The sequence below is a fragment of the Echeneis naucrates genome, chromosome 24 (genome assembly GCF_900963305.1).
Source record: "Echeneis naucrates chromosome 24, fEcheNa1.1, whole genome shotgun sequence".
NCBI lineage: Eukaryota > Metazoa > Chordata > Actinopteri > Carangiformes > Echeneidae > Echeneis > Echeneis naucrates.
This window is the reverse complement of record NC_042534.1, coordinates 12,568,518-12,588,850: the sequence shown is the minus strand read 5'-3', so window position 1 is coordinate 12,588,850 and position 20,333 is coordinate 12,568,518. Positions and strand designations below refer to the sequence as shown.

General features: G+C 40.2%; 1 protein-coding gene across 3 annotated transcripts in view; it reads right to left on the bottom strand.

Annotated features, from left to right (window-relative positions):
* The window catches only part of klhl29 (kelch like family member 29), a 192,817-nt gene that overhangs the window by 60,389 nt on the left and 112,095 nt on the right, over positions 1 to 20,333 (bottom strand). For 2 of the 3 annotated variants that reach the window (XM_029496549.1, XM_029496550.1), the window contains exons 6-8: positions 9,818 to 9,956; positions 2,826 to 3,022; positions 515 to 627 (exon numbers count right to left, since the gene is read on the bottom strand). In XM_029496549.1, the coding sequence (XP_029352409.1) occupies positions 515 to 627; positions 2,826 to 3,022; positions 9,818 to 9,956 (449 nt within the window). The remainder of the gene's footprint in view (positions 1 to 514; positions 628 to 2,825; positions 3,023 to 9,817; positions 9,957 to 20,333) is intronic. The other variant, XM_029496551.1, reaches the window with a different exon arrangement.

The following is a 20,333-nucleotide window of genomic DNA, read 5'->3' as shown; positions in this document are numbered from 1 at the left end:
AAAAGTGTGAAAAAATTGAAGGTGTCTGAACATTTTCCTCCTGCACTGTTAAGCGATGCAGAGCAATTTTTTCTCCATCTCGCTTTGATTTTGTGTGACTGGCCATCGTCTCGTGCAGACAAAATGTGATCTCTGAATTTTTCTCTGACTCTTTGTCCATAATTGTACATTAGCAGAGACTGAAGGATGTTGCACGCTGCACAGTCTTGGTGCTGAATATCCTCCTAAGTGGAGCATATTCATGTTATTGAACAAACATATATTTCTTAATTTGTCCAGGTCCATATATTTGCTCATACTGCCTAAAAATGCATCTAACAAACAAACCGCAGGTTATTTCAGTGGAGTGAAAAGTACAATAATTGAATTATTGTATGGTGATGATTTAATAGTTTATTACTTTGTTTTAATAGTTTGATTTACGTTTATTTTCTCTCAGTTGTAAAGACACTGTGTAACTCTATTCCACAGGAATCAATGAAGTCTTAAACAGGTGTGATGAATATCTACCCACCTCAGGGAAGTTCTGCAGTGCAAATGCTTTGGCCATGTTGTGGAGCTCCGTGCAACTCATGGCTTCAGCCATAGCCAGCACTCCCAGACAGTTTGCTGCAGTCAACTGTTTCTCTGGAGTCAATAAACAAAGTCGGAGAGAGGGCAGAGAGCCAGAAAGACAGAGAGAGAGGTAACAGAGAAACCAAAAGAAGAAGGAAACAAAGTCACAGGTAAATTGGTAAAGACAGGGAAAAAACAGCATTGAGATCATCCATAAAAAGATCCCAGACACAGAAAGCTATAGAAACTGAAAAAGCAGTTGCAGCTAGCTCAGACCCAGAGCCTGTCGGGGTGTGTATCTGCCTGAGACTAAGGGAGAACAAGTATAATAACTCTAAAAAGCTCTGGGGACAAACAACGAAGGAAATCGATCGCTCATAGCCCAGGCAGGAGGAGGTGGATGGCAGGGAGTGGGATTTGGGATTAGCTGAACCACTTTAAAGAAGTCCTGTCAGATCTGGGGGTATATTACACATATACACACACGCACAAACAGAAAATATGAAGCCAGTCTGATGGCCAGGCCGGTGGGTAGGAGGCTTATGCCGCCGTCTATGATCTCTTGTAAGGGCGCAGCATTTAAGGCTCTGTCTGTAATTTTAGTTTTTCGACGCACATCACCATTTATCACAAGAGTGGAAACTGAGAGGACTGAGAGTGCGCACACAACATAAACACACACACAAACACACACAGGCAAGCACTCTCATGGATCATCTGGGTCAGTGGCCACTGAATGAGGCCTGTTTAAACAATAAGCATCAAAGGGAGGCCATTTATCGGTGAAGACAGAGTCTGAGAGTCTTTCCTAAACAAATATCAGTAAATAATGGCTGTCGAACATCTGCTACATTACAACTCAACAACAGCCAAACAGAAAGCAAATAAAAGCTGGCTTCACACTGCGTCAGAGTGGGGGTTGGGGTTTAAACAAAAGGCTGCGTGAAAATGCTCCTCTGTAATACCATTCAAGTAGATGAAGAGTTATTACACCGTGCTTGCTTTCATACTCTGAGCATAATGAGACATAATCCATTCATCAGTTTCTTCAATACAAGATATCCAGGTTTACAATCCAAGTAAATGGACAAACGTGTTTTGAGCTTAGATAGAGCCCGCTTAAATGGAGGACATGCAAATAATAGTGGAAATATGGGTCATGTTTTTAATTCACCATTGTTGCGCCGATAATAAAAAGTCATAGTTTCTCACAGTTTCAGGCACACAATAAATGACAATTTTTATTTGGTTGAATTGAAAGTTGTGTGAATAAAAGTCAGAACGGTATAATTTGGCCGTGGAGATGTTCCTTATTTCTCCTCTGTGTATTTGTTACAAACTTCAATAATATCTGACACAGCATCAATTTCTTTCTGCTCAAGGACACGGACACACGCTCGTGCTCGTATGTCTCCCCTTCTAATGCACTGAAATGTCATGAATCTTGTCAAAAAAGAATGGATTGACATCTCACTGGCAATGAAGTCTACAAATGGCTTCCCCAACGACACTTTTTTTTGGGTTTCCAAATCGAGAAAAACAAATCAATAGTGTGGGCTGATGGTTCTCTTTTACTTTCTTTTCACTCCTTTCCTGCTGCTGACCTTTTTGCTAACATGCACTTCCCTTGTGTTACTGATAACCAAAACAATTTATTAAATGGAATGCAAAATCTGACATTTGCAGCTTTTTGGTCGCCTGACCCACTAAAATGGGGCACATGCCATTTGCTTTTCATGTGATCTCTTGGGCTCCTGAAAGCCCCTCCCTTCCTCTGCTCCACTTTCCATACCTTATCCAAGTATCAGGGTAGAGTATCAATCTGTTTGGCTATATTTCCGATTCCATCATGGTCCAGGCCAAAGGATTTGACATTTAAGTGACAATTGTTCGCTGACCTTTTTATAAATATGCCCAGTGCTTGGTGCTGCCCAGTGGGACGAGATCAGAGGCATGGTGCCTGACTGAGGGCATTAGCAGACAGAATTCTCACACAGCTGCGAGCTTTGGAAACATGACAAAATGGAGCAAGACGTGTCGGACTGTGGCCAGAAATTTAGGCTCGCCGCAGGACACTCTGAGGTTGTGCGTTGTGGTGAAACATGACAGTTTATGAAAATGTACAATCCTGTAGAAACTACGCATAGCAGGAAAGGTCGCAAGGGACTATCTAATGTAATAAACATGCACACTTGCTGATATAAGCATACAGCACTTGCAAATACACACACACATACACACAGCCCTGCTGTTTCCTGAGCTGTTCCTACCTAAGAAGGAGACACAGACTTTACAGAAGGTGTTGAACTGGAACTTGTTGGCGGCCTCCAGCAGCGTCTTGGCGTTGGCTGAGTCAATGACCAGCGACCCCGTGTAAACGAATTCAAGCAGCAGCTCCAGCACGTCCGCACCGATGTTGCTCATCTTCAGCTCCAGCATCTCACCACTCCTTGTCTCCCCCAGTGACCTGATCAACCAATCAGTGCAGAAAGAGGAGTTAGGGGAATTATAAGAGGTGAAGGGTGGATACTGAAACAAACAGGACAGGGACACAGATACATGTATGCTACACACAACACCTACAACACACCTGGGCCAATACGAGTGGGGAGAAAATAGGAGAATCATTACACAATAAGATAACATAAAGTGAAAAGGGACAGAAACAGAACTTTGGATGGTTTCTACTTTTCTATGGGACTACAGGATTTATACTAAAGTGCAGCATCTGAAACAAAACATCCCCTCTGAATGAAGAGGGGACGTAACAAAAGTTATTGCTTTGCTTCCACAGGCATGCGTATCACGTGTGTTTTCATGTATGCATAGTTTTAGAAGTGGACATGCATACATGGCAGGGTACATATGAGTTATTGGACAGAAAACAGAGAGAAAGAAAGTGACAGCACATTTCATAGGCTGACATACTGTATGATATAATGCCAAGTATGTAGCACTGGAGAACTCTCACTGTTTGTGAGCCTACACCGCTGCCGTCTGCGTGTACGGTGTCAGAGCAGCGTATCCACTCGCACTGGTATGGTGTAAGTGTTGCCAGGCAGTGCTGGGATGAGCAAATTAAATAGAATATGATACGTCTTCGTAATGCAGAGCCTAAGATGTGCAGGGAGAGGAGGCCTGCTTTCAGGACTGAGCCATATTGTGACTTCACCAGGATCAAATAGCCAAGATTAGTTCACATGCAGGGTCCCCCGAGGAGGTATGAGAGCGTCGAATAACACCTCACCACCCATGTTTAATGTCCCACATGAAACAATAATCTACTCAAGGGCAAAATAAATGGAATCAAAGTCCCGCAGAATGCATGCCCCCACTATGTCTCTCTCCCTGCGGCTATGGACATCAACAATATGAAAAGTACTCTACATTAAGATGGATGGAGGCTGTTTGCTTCTGTCAGTCATGGTAGCATAATGATAACGCTCTGTCTGTTTCTCTGTGTGGATGTGTGCTCATGTGCGCCTCTTATCCTTTTCTGTTGGAGCCAGTTTGTTGGATTAGAAATCATGGCAAACAGTCAGCATTTAGTGAGACACAGACAGCAAAACAAACAAGATGAGACAGGTAGACGAAATGGTCAGAGTGAAGACTAGAGGAGAGGCTGGGGGAGGGAGTGAATGAGGAGGAAGCAAAAAGGAAGGGAGGCAGGGCGAGATGGTTCTTCCACAGGGAGCCAGCAGCCATCCTTCTGAGGGAAGGGTTGGGTTGTTCCATGACTGTGCCTTGGTCTTTCAAATAAAAGATATCCCTGCCCACCCCACGAAAAAAATCCACCATCAGACCTAAACAGAGCATTTGTCCCCGCTGCAATAATCATCAGTAGCCTGTAGTGTATGAACTGAGACATTAGTTGTCATTTAAAGCGCACTCAGGAGGTGAGAGGGGAGAAGGACATCCAAAAATAAAATAAAAGACAATGGCATTTGTCTCTGGATGGACATTGGCTGGAAAAACCAAGGCAGTTACTCTTTTTCCTCCTGCAAAGCAAAAAGCCACATAGTGTTATTGCCCTGTTTCCGCACAAAGCCCTGCAGTGGGGGCAGGTAGTAAGACAGAAAGAAGGGAAGGGGAGTGTCGTTCAGCGTTCAAGTGATGGAGGGAGGTGGGGGAAGAAAAAGCGGGGGGGGGGGGGGGGGGGGGCTACAAATAAAAAGAAGAGCATGCTCATCAACCTGGTCAATTAATGCAATAGCAACCAGCTCAAGTGGCAGCTTGTTTTGTCTCAGCACTTATGTTATGGAAATGACTTTTCTGGAGCTTCTAAAAGAGGTGGATATATATGCCGCATCTGATTGCAGACTTGAATTTAAATAGTGAAAGAGGGACGCAGGGAGGACAGGAGAGACAGGGGAAAGAGAGGTAGGGTGGGGGAGGGGAAGGGCACACTCAGGCTAAGAAATTTGTTTGTGAAAAATGTACCACTTACTCAAGAGGAAGTCTTAAAATCAGCAAAAACAGTCAAAATGGTGGCGAGCAGAGGAGGAGAGGAAAGAGGGGGGCAACAACACACCCACACACACACATACGCTTCCTATTACATCCTTCAACCTAAAAAAGCCCATTTTACAGGGAATGCATTTAGCTTTTTCTTACAAGACCATTTATTCTGTGGAAGCGCAAACGCTACCAAGACATGCTAAAATACAGCCTTATTCAGATGCAAAGCCTACACTGTCTGGGCTAAAAATGGCTTGCATTTACATCTGCTGTCACAACATAAATCAAGAATGAATTATAAAAATAAACACACAACACAGGAGCTTCATCTGTATTGGGATTCAAGTTTTGCTGGTGTTTGCATTTCAGTATCGAGGCCATAAAATTAGCTATGTTACAGGAGCCTTGGAGGCAATCGGGCTGGAACAAGTCCAGTTTTTGTCAGACGCTCTAAAGGACAAAAAGGACAGGGTGACAGGTGGAGAGTTTAAAAGCCCAAACCTCCGTCCAAGTGTGAATACAAGGCCATCAGCATGAGAAAAAAAATACTAAGTGTGCACATCGGATTGACAGAACTTTTGACAGAAAAACTCTCCCTGAAAGTTTAGTTTGGGAAGTGATGGCAGAGGAACTAGTGACTGACTGAAGTGGAAAAACAAAATCTGGCCAATTTGCTTCTTTGTCATTAGAGCCAGTTGATCCAAACTAAAAAAAAAAAAAGGTTACTACTCATGTGGTGAGTTTGCACCCAGGTTAAAAAATCCATTAGCTCCTTTAAAAATGTGTAATAATTCAGTGTTAAGTCATTTTGACGGTTAGAGCAGATCTGATGAAAAAAAGAGACCTATGGCCATCAGTTTTGGTTTGACTGATGGTGACTTGGCAATGGAACAAAAGAAAATAACTCAAAGAAATAAATTTAGTGTTCAAAATGAATAATATAAATGAATAATATAATAGGAGTAACAGCATGGCTTGCCTATTAACTGAAACGTTTGACTGGTGACACCACTTTGTCTGATATGGTTTTTAGTATTAATTTCCAACAGCAGGACTCAGAGCTCTGCATTGTGAAGGTTACTCTTGGGTGCAATTTCTTTAGAGTGAAACTTGCCCACAAATGAAGTATCCAGGAGGCCTTGCATGGAAATTTGAGGCAGATGACAACGTGCCATTCATTAAATTATAACGGGCAATTTATGACAAATTTGTGCAGTTACAGGACTGGTGAAAATGATTTGGAATATGAGATTTGTATTCGGAAGAATATGAAAATGTGTATGAGCAGTGGGAGCAGTAAAAGACATGGTTATCTCAAAGCCTGAAAAGACAAAAAGAGCGGCTGGACACTAGCACAAGAGAAGTCACGTCGTCACGACGGCGTTTCTAACAGAACTGTGAGGAGTATTACGGTATCCTGTGTTTGACTCTGGCTGAATGGAGCAGCGGAAGGCTGAACTCTGCGCTTGGGGCTCAGCTGTGGTGTTCACACAGGGCTGACACTGTAATGTGCTTTAACACAACTCACTACCCATCTCACAGTCATAACACTCTCTGACTCACAAACAGAGAATAAAAAAAAAAAAAAAAAAAAAAAAGTCAACTGAAAGAGGAATTGAAAGGAACAAAAGACATGAAAGCAAGTGTCAAGACTGCTGAAGGATACTGGAGCTTTTTACATTTCTGTGGTGTGGAGATGCAGTAGCCATAAATTAAATGCCTGATGAGCGCATTTATTGAAAAACCCCAAGGGGTAAAATGGAATTACCGGAGATGATCTGTCTCCCTGCTCTGTGCATCAGCCCTTTAAAGAGTAGGGTAATAGGTTTTTGGGTGGGGACAAGGGAAGACGTGTGCGCACATTTCAGAGCGGCATTACATTCTTCAGGTATCATGTGGTAAGACGGCAGGTTGAATGAACACATTGTGCACGGGAGGCCTGGATATTTGAGGTGAGGGTGTGCAGTGGAGGAGAACACTAAAAGGGAGGGAGACAGACATTTTAGGATTTGAAAGAGAAAATTAATGTGTTTGCGGGAAGGTTTCTCTTATTTTTCCTTCGAAACTCATGCCTCATTTGGAGCCTGACAAATATTTCCAGAACAGAAAATTTACACATTTTTAAAATGAATTTTGATAATTACTTTCCCATTCCATGCTGCTAAATTTAGGCTCTTTGCCAATTACGCCTTTAATTTCTTAGGTGACTCATGGGGTTGTTGCATATGTGTGTGTGTGTGCGTGTGTGTGTAGGCCAGAGAAAGTAAATGTGATGTGCACTCTCTCACCCTCCAGTATTACATCTCTACTTTCTGACTAATGGCAGCCTGCCTGGATAACGTGCAAGAATTATGTCCTTCCAACCTACATGCACACACTAAAGCACACATGCAGGAAAACACATGCAGAGGCTTCATGTCAAGTGCATTTGCACACCCATACATTTTCCAGATTTCAAGTACACAGTGTACACACACACACACACACACAGTAGTTTACAGCAGGCTGACGTAGTGACCAACAGTGAATGCCTGAATGATTTGAGTGAGGGCAAGTGGGTCCAGAACATATAAAGAGATGAAGTGATTCTAACTTTCTCTCTCTCTTTGTCCAGGTCTTTTGTATTTGACCTCATAAAGATGTGGACAGTAGTGAGCCACCAGTAGCATCAGCATAATTCCAGCTGCTCTAAAAAAAAGTTGGCTGAGCGGCACATGGAAGGCCGTAATTCAATGACAGACAGGCCGTTGGCTCAGTTTGCCCGTCTCTGACCAAGGATGCGGGACTTTGCCTGGCTACAAACACTCCCCCATTGCTCTGTGCCCTCCTGGGCTCCTAGCAGACACTTTTATCACTCTTTTGCTTTCTTTCCGTCCTCTCGTTAACATTTAACCACTGTCTTACTTTAATGCTGCTCTTATCTCCATCAAGGCACCACATGCGTTATAAAATCAACTGTCACCGCTGTTGATGGTGGCGTGTTCGAATAAACGAGGATGATTGTGACTTTGATTACGTCAAACTAAAGACCTAATCCAAAATTAACAAGTAGTATGACAAATTCATTACTTACTCTCCAGCGGGGAGTCAAATGTTAGAACATCTATTTTAGACATAATGTCATGAAAAATGACAGTGATACAACAATAAATTACAGTAGTTTTACAATTGATTAACCAATTAATGAGAACTTGCTCTATTAAACTGTCAAATTAAACAAGAAAAATCTGACTATGTAGGCAGCAGCAGATATGAAGATGAGCCCGATGAAATTTGGCAAACTCCTCTGGGCGTAGCCATGTCTTTCTGTCTTAACGCATAAAGGATGTGGTTACTGTAAGTCTTGGATAAGAGGGACAGATGAGACAGGCTGACAGACAGGTTGTCCAGCATGGACTGCAGCAGGGAATTTAGTTCTATCCAAAAACTTGTCAGTCTTTCGGGAAGTTCCTCTGCTATTGTCAAGGTCAAAGGAAGACAGAGTGTCTCTTTTTTCTTATTCATTTGCTGTCATGGAGATGAGTGGTCCTATAGAAGTGGCTCTGAGCTTGTTCGAGCTCTGTCGTCTGCGGTCCTCCTCACTCCTTCCCTATTAAGGAGGAACAAGTGTATCAGTGGCGAGCGAGGCGGACACGGCAGCTGATAAGCAGCTTTCTGATGTGCTCGCTGTGGAGGCGCCGTGGCTGCAGGGCAAAGCGACAAACTTCCCTGAGGCATTCTAGCCACCGTAACTGTGTGTCTTTCTTTTTGTCTTTGTCTTTGCTCAGCACTTCATCTCTAGCCATGCAAGTGAGACCGAACACACACTCACGCACACAAACAGCAAGGAAGCAAAACAAGTTTGGGTCCAGGGGACTCTCAATCAAGCTGAAAACACCTGCAAGGATTTGAAGTAAGGATGAGGACATTAGGGAATTATAGTATTCCATCCCCGGAAAACAAGGCAGATAAAAAAAGACATACTTGCGCTATCAAACTTTACAGTCACACGCACACATGTACACACACATCTAGAAACGGTAAAAAGGTTTGCAACTGACGCATATGCACATATGCGCGCGCGCACACACACATACATACACATACTTTCACACATGCAGACACAAATGGAAACAAAACAGCCCGTGAACATAAAAAAAATATGGAGTATGAAAGGCAGAATACTAGGGGAATACCTAGATCCAGATCAAATGAATACATTAGTGAAGGGTGGTGTTAACCTGTGAAACTTGTGGTTGAGTAAGCTGTCTTAGATGCGCTTTTGTTTTATCCTTTTTTTGAGACAGGTATCTTTTTTATTAGGCTAACCAAGATGTATTAGCATATGAAAAGGCTACAAAAATTCACGAATTAGCAACAGAAAAATATGGTAGCTAAAAATACGGGAGCCAAAAAAATCCCTCTGCCCAAAGAAGACAGCATAGCTTTGGTGAATTACCATCCAAAGTGTATAATGTATGATTCTTTTGTTTTGGCCCTTTGGTGAGTTTTAAAACATCCCCAGTCATGGAACATTTTCACTGCTCATTAAAATGGAAATGTGGTTAAATTGCCCTACATGGGGAGGAAAGGTAATGACGAGGGTTGACCTTTTTTTCTCCAGTTTCAGATACATTCATTTGAGTGGGAAGAGGAAGGAATGGCTGCTGGCCCTGTGCTAGGAACCAAAGTCTTCACACACCTGCAAGAGAGAGAGGGGAAGGGAAAAGAAAAAAAAAAAAGAAAAAGAAAAAGCGACACAAATGCGCCCTATGAAAAGAACAGACTGGATCAACAGCTGGTGGGAAGGGAAGCGAAGGCAAACCTTTTCACCAGGTCCTTGAAATACAAGCTGCAGGAAGCTAGAACATTTTGGTGGACTTCAAACTCTTTGCCTTCAACAATAATTTTCAGGTCTGTAAACTCTTTCGATCTGCGCTGTTGGTTCAACTCCTTCAACATCTCTGTAGAACAAGAAAAAGAAACAGACAATGCCACATTTTCGTTTAGAATATTCTCTCTTCCAAACATATATGTGCATCAAAAGCATGACAAGAAACACAGCAAAATGTTGAAAAGTGCACATTGTAGAACACAGAAATTCTGTCCAATCTTAAGAAACAGTTCATTATATGATAGAGAAGGGACATGTGCAGGTTTAATTTGACATTTCATCCAAAGCAACATGAAGCATGTATAGAGAAAAATGTGCAGGTAAACAAAGGAAATAATTAGCTCACGTAGTCTATCCTGCACGGAGAATTAAGCCCCAAACATGCTAGTGGATAACATAGAACTAGGAATATGAAAAAAAACAAAAACAAAAAACAAACCCAAAACAACTGTGATTATTATGGGAAAAGACAGTTATTTTAACTGCATTTGACTTCTGTAAATGTACACTGCAGCACTAAAAATTCAATGAAGGGAAGCTGAATGAGATTAAAAAGCATCTAAAAGAGATGTGGGCTGAAAACAGAGGTACTGTCAATACATTATTCATACTGAAATAAAATTCTTTGGCTTCTCACTGGTGCCCTAGTCGGCAAAGAGTTGACCTTCAAATGTTTCTCAATGAGAAAACAACTCCTTATCCCCAAATCCCAACAACTGCTTTTCTCTCCGTTTGGAAAATACCCCAACTGCAGCCGGCTTCCTCCCCGGAACGAAACAAAATAAACAAAAACTAAGAAAAAACAAGGGACAAAACACAATCTGAGAAAACATGCTTGGAGCAAACCAATGCGCTGTCGAAGGCCACGGTACACAGTGAGCTGTATAATGTGCTGTAGTAGTACAATGTTAGGCCTGGCCTTACTGTAGCGTTAGGTCGGAGGTGCTTGTTTCACTGTGTCTTAATGAGGCACCATGAGGGGATGCTGAGAGTGAAAATCAGCAGGAGACTAACAACTTATTTTACAGCCTTAGGAGGGATAACCAACATTGCAGCTTTGTTAATTTCCTATCACGAATGCCACTAAAAGTGAACGCTAACGGATTCAAATAGCAATCTGCAAGCATGATGATGTGGAACATGATTGTAGAGAGAACCGGCTTCCATACTGTCTTTTTAGCATTAACAGAGCACTTCATGGAGCCTGCAGGCTGCGAGGCACAGTAAACAGTCATTTGGCACAAAGCCTGTCAGTGTTGCATGAAGGCACAGAGTCCAAGCTGATGAAAAACAAACAGTAGCCACATTATTGTATGAGATGTGCGACAAGATAGATTTAAAAAAAAAAAAAAAAAAAAAAAAAAAAAAGGCAGCCAAATTCTCCTTTCATAAGCAGACAGAGCTTTTTGTCAGGCTAATGCAACCACTCAGTCCATGTAAACTTGACAACAGCAATGTTGAGCCATGTCATGTGTAGCGAGGGAGGTGTAAATCCTGGTACAGATGAAGACGCGCTTTACGCAGGTGTCTAGACATTAAATGTGGGAGCCTGATCAAACTTGTGATTGTATTGGCGACATTCCAGCTGAAATAAAGTAATATACTTTTTCGTCATCCTGAAAGAAGTCAATGTTTGTGCCAGACTCAAAGCAGGGATTTAATTAACCTGGAATGACACTCGCCCTTTTATTTGGCTGGAATATCCGCTCATTTAACGCCTTCCATTCTCTTGACTGGCACTAGGAGCTCAGCTCTGAATTAATGTGGTAGGTGAAATTACACAGTATAAAGACACATGACAAATAAGTTCCAATTCAGGAGTGTGCTTTGGTAAAAGCCTCTTCTCTGGGCAGCACATCCTTCAGAGTTATCGCATCAAGAAATTAATGGCCGGAAAGAATGACCTGGTTATTAAAACATGCTGAATAGAAAAATGGGGGGAGAAAAGTAATAGATGCACTTTTTGAAAATATGTCTGCTGTACTTTGACCATATGCAGAGCTGCATTGTTAGAGCAAGCCACACACATGCACACACAAACACAAAGCTGGCATTTGCCTTGTCTTTCATCCATCTCTCCCTCTCTCTCCACTCTCCACATTCCACTCCACTGCCGCTTGTCAGTTGGCCAGCTATCTGATTACTGTGTGGGCAAGAACTGTGAACAGTGAATACACAGTAGTTTTGCGTTTGCATTAGTGAATCTCCAGCGGCCGATATGGCTCTCACCTCCAATCAGCCACACCGCACACCATCCATTTGCCCCAACAATGGAGAAAGTGAGAGGGGGAGACAGAGAACTCCACTTGTCAGTAAACAAAGGCCGCCTCCCTCGGAGCCATGCAAACACACCTGAATGCCTGATGGAAAAGCTAATTATGTCTTCTTGGGGTGGATCGGTGAGTGCCCTCAAACAACTCATCACTGCCGGGCACCATGAAACTGCACATGGCACCCCCATTCTCGGATTTGGCGTGGAGTGTGGTGAGGCACAGCCACATTCAATGAGACCACAGCGGGTTTCAAACACCGAACATCTCAATACTCTTAATAAGGAAAAATCTCTTTGAGGACCGTCAAGTTCTGCAACAGAACCGTCTAGTTCGCACCGGATAGATAAGACAGCGGTGCTGTTTGTTTAGTGGGAAGTACACAGATATTCTCATAGGAGTAGAGTGTGCTACTTTTCTGGAGAATGTCATAGACTGTAAACAGTGATGAGAAGTGCTGGAGTAGTTTCCTGCTCGTAAGCTTTTCATGGCTATAACAACACACTTTGCCGTCTCTTCAGGATTGGTTTTCACCCAGCACGGGGGGTTTGAACGCTGTGCCACGCTGCTGCTCAGCCTAGTAACTCTGTTAAATATCGCTAAGCGTTGTGCCCAATGGTGTCCTTTGGTGAGGTTTCCAGTAACCTATCAGCTCATGCTACCATAAAGTGTTGTAAGTCATCACATGGGGCTGTGATTGGCTGTTGCAAAAGGGCAACTGAGCCCACCATTGGTTGCTGAACCTGCAGCCATTTTAAGGTCTAACATGTATTTTACATGTACCCCATGTAGAGCCACCATTTTACATCCTTACACACACACACACACACACACACACACTAACACACAAACAAAAGAAAAAAATTATTTTCTCCAAATTATTTCGATTTGTGAACTGCTTTAGGCAGAATACCCAAATAATTTTATGGCAAAGCGTTGGTGCTAATGTGTTTTCCAATTCTATGTGAAAGGGAGCAGTCTGATTTTAAGTTTTGAACATGCTTTCAAAAAATATGAAATTCAGCTCCAAATCTTTAAAATAAGTTTTTGGCAGCACACAAGACTGGAGTTTTCAGATATACAACCTCTTACATTTTGTAACATTATAAAAAAAAAATAAAAAATCTGAATTCAAAGCTCAAAAGAATCAATGTGTTCTTTTTTGATTAATAGTGGAAGAAAGGGTTAGGGTAAAAAAAAAAAATGGAACAATAGATCCCACCCAAAAATGAATAGAATAAATAAATAAATAAAATGAAGTGCTTTTACAGTTTGTTCAGAGCATATGGAAGAGGAGGATGCACCATGGAAGCTTGTTACTTTGGACAGGAGACATCCGGCGCCTTATGAGACACTATATATAATACTATATAATAAAAAAAAACAAACCTGCTGGATAATTTTACAATGCATGGCAAATATTTATGTTTAGCTATTTCTTACAACAGTAATCACACGATTGTCTACATATCTCTATCCAACTGGATGACATTTTGTTTTGCATTTCCAAAAGGACATGTGTTCACCTTGACTTCAAGTTTTCAATAATCAATTGCTACCAACACTCATGGCTTAATTAAATGGAACAAACTATGACATCTTATCAATAATTCAATGTTTACTGTTTCACTTGTCTTTAGTTTGGAGGAGACAACACCAAACCGGTATATTTTGTAGAAAATAAATTAGAATTTTATCTTTCTTCATATGGAAATAGAAAAAAAAAAAAAAAACAAACAAACTTATCACTCAATTGTCTTTAAATGTATTCATTTAAAAGCAATTTTGAATCTTTTTTAAAAATGTCCTGAAATAAGAGCTGTTGAAAGTCCAAATAAATATTTTCAATAAATTAAGGAAATCACCTTAAGTAACTTAAGAAAGATTAGACACATTGATTTGATTTGAATTGTTGAAATATTTAAACTCTGAGATCAATTCAAATATTATATTTTTGGTAAACATTGACTTGAAATTTATATTTCATAGAATGTAATAGCTCCATGGGAAAACTTTTTTTTTTTTTTTAATTAAAGTATAAATTTACCATTAGCATGGAATAATGGGATTAGTTTCCATTAAATTACATTGAAATAGAAAAAATTTTACGCTTTCTCTTATTTAAAAATTGAAGCAGCACACTGTTGAAGTACTAAAACAGACTGGACAGAGGCAGTCTGATCAAAATGGGCTTCCTCGTACAAAAACCTTTTGATGAGTAGGAATGTTACAGAAATTCCATTTCTAAGAGAAACTCACAGAGCAGACTCAACAGAATAAGCAGAGTGAGCCAAGAGCATGGCTGATAGTAATGCACACTGAAAGCTATTTGCTTCGAAAAAGTTCTTTTGAGTGTTGGTTGGGGTCCCCCAAATACATCTTCCTCCTGAAAAGAACAGAGGGCCTGATAGATACCCTTTAGATACACCCGGTTTGATAATGTCAGGGATTGATGAGAGGCGCCCCCATTAGAGGTGCTTTGCTTCTCGTATCAAAAGGATTAAATGAATGAAAAATATGAAATTATTTACATGCTACTTGTTTTTGCCACATAAACATTTTGGTTTAGATCTGAACAGTATCAGTATTTAGAGAAAAAAAAAAAACCAAAAGCTTCCAATCTGCTTCTGACTTTGATTAGAAAATTCACTGTCTGGTTTCCCCATCATCCAGATCTCTGTACATTCAGAGGCGCAGATGATCAAAGGTTCACCATTAGCACAAGCTGTTGGATAATGTAATCATTCTACTCTGCAACCTTAGGTCCCATATACAAGAACTGAAAAGGTTCAGATCTGCAGCTCTGAAGCCAAGGACACATTTATGCAAAATTCTTAAATTATAACTTGACAGACTGATATGTTTTTTTAGACTGCTCTTTATGCACTAAGCTTACGTCTTATTTAAATTCAGGGTTGTAACGCCCTCTGACAGTTTCTTAAAGGAAAGAAAAGATTTCTTCAGCTCAGATAACATATGCTGGACCCCATTGTAAGAGAACTTGGTCAAAGAGCAAAGTCAAGTTAAATAGAACTGTTCAAATAAAATCACAACTTACTGACTTTAAGTACATGTTTTCACTTTGTAATAAAAAGGCCTTGTGTATGTGTCTGCTTTGTTCTTGTTTTGTGTTTTTGATGTATGAACACACACACACACACACACACACACACACACACACACACACATATATAAAATTACATTAAAATTGCATTATTGTGAAAACAATTAAAAAACTTAAATCACAAAAATCCTCTTCATTTTACCTCTTATTAAAATGTAGTTTCCTTTGTTAATCCCAACAAATATTAATGTAGGTCTTCCTGTTTTATTTTTAAGTGACTTAAATTAGCTGATGAAAATAAACCCCTGTTCTTTGAATGAGAAATTACTGCACATTTTAGTTTCTGTTAAAATATATAATAGAATAGATTTTTGGTATCTGAATCACAAAATTTACTCTAATACAATATTCAAAACATAAAAAATTTACATATTTCTTTTTGTAAGGAGCATGGTAGAGAGACTAAATTCAAAAAATGATTAACGGTATTGGTTTAAACGTGTTAATGATACCACTATTAAATTTAATTCATTTTATGTACTATTAAACAAAAATGTACTACACTGTAAAATCAAAGTGATATGTCCTGTTTGTTGCACGAAAAGCAAGTTTTGAGAGGGCAGTTTCATGAGCAATATTTGTTCAATTCCAACAATTTCAGCTCATCACAGTTCATTTGAGAAGTCAGGGTGGTTAAATAACAGCACTTAACAAGTCATTAACAATAGTGGGCCACACTGAATAAACAAAATTTTATATAGATAACTGCCAACAGATCTAATGTGTTACCCAATCAAGCCTCATACCGCAATTACTCCAGATAGTCTCTGAAACATACCTCTTATAATCAGCGCCACATTCATTTCTGGAGACGTCTCAAGTTTGTGCCCACTCCCAACAAATCAACTCGTTTAAGGCATCAGAGATCCTCGAGACCCCTTGAGTCTGTAGCTGTCCTGATTTCACTCTGTAAAAGAGCGCTGGCACCATATTGCCACAGAGAATAACCAATGATGAGGATGCTTTATTTTACCCTGCTTGAATCTGCTGAGCCGAGCAGCTTCAGCCTCTGCATGACTGTCAAACGAGTCTGGACCAAGCTGGGGGTAATGGGTGGGGGTCGTCTTGACAGAGAAAAAGAACTTGTGCCCCTCATTGATGCCGTCTGTGCCTTTGTTGCCTTCCCCAATAGAAATGCAAGAAAAGCAAAAAACACAGAGTTGCCAGGCCCTGCATTTCACACTCAAACCTTTCGCATACCCTCTGATGCAAGGGTCAGACATTCACACACACAGATGCACGTACACAAACAATTGGAACACAGTTAGAACAATGTTGAGGCAAACAAGTACAGGGTTTGGGGACCAAGAACATAAAGAAAGAAAGCCCAGTGAGCATCCGTTGGCCTGCTGCAAAACCATGACAGGGTGTCATGCAATGTTCCCTTGTTCTTTCTGCTCGCGTGTCCTGAGAAGAAGATAAAATCTCTGGTCTTGACTGGCACGATAGCTTCCTCATTAGCCAGGCAGCGGGGACAGTAGGTGACAAGCAGTCATACTCCCACAAAAAGGTCTTAACAAGAGGATACACCTGTGGCTGGCAAACAAGAGCAGTCCTCTTTTTTTCCCCTTCAGGCGCTGCAACACCTGGTCAGACCGAAAGAAATACGATGCGGCAGACTGTTTAAATATATACTGAAATGAAAAGGTTCAATTTGACTGTCACCTGAAGACCAATAGATGATAATGTGCACTGTGTGCCATGTACTGCAGGTTACAAGCCGGGCTGCTCCCAGTTCAAATGAGCTTAATATGTATGTAGATTCCTGATGCAAGTATAATCAAATAGATAAGTATATCCTTGTTTCTACAACGGCAAATATATTACGTACGCAGCTTTTTGAATCAGGTGTACGATGCCAAATGACAAGATGATCATGTGAATGTGCCAGCATGTTTTTTAAATTAAAAAAAAAAAAAAAAAAAAAATTGTACAAGGTGAAGATAAGCTGGTTGGCAAAATATTTGAGCCAAAATCAAAACTTTTGGCTCAAATATTAAATAACATTTCGTGATACATCTTTGCAATGATCTTTACTCATCTTGTATTGTTCTCTATTTCACCCTGGTAAATGAGGAGGAAATAGCTTTTTGCCTCTCTCATCTTCTCCCAATCAATGCAGAGTAAGTGTAACCTGCAAAAGATTCACCACAGGAATAACTCCTCCCGGGAAATAACTGGGACATGACTTCTGTTCCAAAATAATTCAAAGGATGATTGTAGGGTTTATTCCAGCTGAAAGAAATTAAGCTCCAAAAGCAAATCAAACCTTGATGTCTATTTTCACGTCCAATTAAAATGTTCCAAAAGATGAATGTTCTTTATTACACTATTCACTAAAATCTGGTTGTAATTAGGATTGCAGAGGTAACACTGATTGTACCAATACCTGCCACCCACTGAGGTCACATGACAGGAAAGTCAAGTAGGCTTAAATAGAGCACAAAAGCATAAAAAGAAAAGGTTTAATTACATCGACTCGCTAACAAGATCCAGTGACATATCATCAGAGATGTGTAAAGATTTATATTCCTGTTGTGTGTGTGTGTGTGTGTGTGTGTGTGTGGTCCCTTCATACTATAGGGGTCTCACACATCATTACCAGTTCAGCTCTCCTCCTTGGGTGCATTTAAACTAATTTCTGGCCTTGCTCAACACATGAAAGTCATGATGGTGCCAAGCCACTAATGTGACAGGACCGGCCAACTATTTCACCATATCATGGTGCTATTTTTCCATCAGACATCAATGAAATTAAACACTCATCCAAGCATTCACAGACTCACAAATGGAAAATAGCTTGGCGCAAATTTTAACACAACACCTGATTTGTGCGTGAAGCTGCTTAATCTCAATATTTTCAACAGCTCCCCCTCCTCACAGACTGAGCTGACAGCTTTGTATAAGAGAAGGTGTAAGCAAAGCTGTTGCTACCCATTCTATGTATTTTCACAATTTATTCAAGTTACAGGCTTGCCTATATAAGATCCATCTAATTTAGCCTTAAATGATAGACAGAAAATGTGGAAAGTCTTTTGCAATGGTATAAAAAAGCTCAAAATGTATTCTCACCTGTCCCCAAAAACTTTCAGTCACAAATAAATGATGAATGACTCACTGGTTTTTCACATTCTCCACAGTGTCTGTTACCACCTACAAGATTCTCACCATATATTCAGCCTATTTCTGAGAACGTCTGAATAAAAAAAATAAATAAATAAATGTCATGGTCTGTGTCATAAATGTCACAACTCAGTAAGTGCGGTATTACAGAATTGAAGGCAGCTTAATATTAATTTGTGAGGTTGATGCAGTCATGAATCTACTCACAATTCTCCAGTCTGTTATTGTCAGCGCTATACAACGAAAAACTTATTAAAAAAAAATTTAAATGAGTGGTGCAGAAAGATGGACTAATGAAATGTGATGAACACTGAATTAACTGATAATTATAAACGAATTAGTTAAATGAACTGCTCCAGTGATAAGTAGCAGCCCCCCCTCCTTTTTTCTGCCACAAGGAGCAAAAAGAGGTATGCACCAGAAATGACAGCTCTGATTGGTCATTCAACATGCAATTCAATGGCAGCCAATATATAAACGGAAACATTCAAACGCAAGGATAGGAACACACGTCATGCTGAAAATATGGATCGAGAGATAGACAGTTCCCAGAGGGAAACTCAAATTTCAATTTCTAACCCGTTTTATGCAAGGTAAGGTGCATTGAATACTAAAAATGCAGTACAAATGTACAAATGATAAAGAGAACAGAGAGATGTCACTACAATTAAGTAGGCTACTAATTGAACGGATTCAGAATCTACAATCATTTTCCATGACAGAGCAGAAAATGGCTTCTGAATTGTTTCTGTAGGCAACAGACAGACTTACATTTACACCAGGCAGAGGCCAAATTGCTCTACAGCAACAGCCTCTTATTGAGCAATTTACGCTTCCTCCATGTCTTTCAGCATTTTGCAAATTACTTGTTGAAATAAATAAAATGCATATCCGAAAATGAGCAAGAATTCTCCCAAAACAAACAATGGATTTAGATGAGTGGGTTGATTAGCACTCTGAATGTTAATTATTAATGCAAGCAAATTACAGATAAACGTTCAAAATGTAGTATTTGTTTTCCTATCCGAGAACCGCATATTGTAACAACCCACAACATATGAGAAGCTTTAAGAGAGCAATATCCAAAAACTCTTCTATTCAAGGAAGTGAGATAAAGTGCTGGAATACAGGTATGCATGCATATATAGAAAAGGCTCAGGCCAAGCTTAAGCGTTGAATTTGTGGACTGGCTTATTTGTCATGGAGCCAAAGAGGCAAAATGCCAAAATGGATTTCAGTTATATTTCTTTTGAAAATGTGCCATAAGAAATTGACAAGTGGATTGTTGTCTACTGTATCACTTATTTGCAAAGACTTGCTAAAGTAGGAAGGAGGAGTTATTCTTTCACACAACAGATGACATTGTAATTATGAAAAAACACATGAGCATTAATGCAAACAGATGCACATGATGCCATGGCTATACTGAACACACACACACACACACACACGACTTTATGCAAGACAATGTCATAAGAGAATAATCCTTATAACAATGTTGTGCTTATGAGAAGTCGCTGGCTGGTGTAGATAACATACTATATTGCTCGGAGGGGATTTGATTAGAACAGAGTGGGTGTGTAATAATTCTCCATCTTCCCTTTTAATTAAATTGCTAAGTTACTGTTTCAAATAAATTATTGCTAGGGCCAAAGTTCTGTCTATTCCACATTTTAAACTATGGTGGAAAACAAGGCCAACTGCATTAGATGAATCATTTGGACACAGGTCTTGAGTATCAGTATGAATGAAAGCTTTCAGAGAACATCCGTAGAAACAGCTGCATTCGTACTTCACCTTGAAAGGGTTGACTGAGCAGCTAGATTCTTTTGGCGCTCCACTTATGTGTTAGCAATCAAATGTGCGTCACAATTAGTCACATGCAGAACTGAGTGCTGCTCTGTACAAACAAATTCTACTTCACATCTTA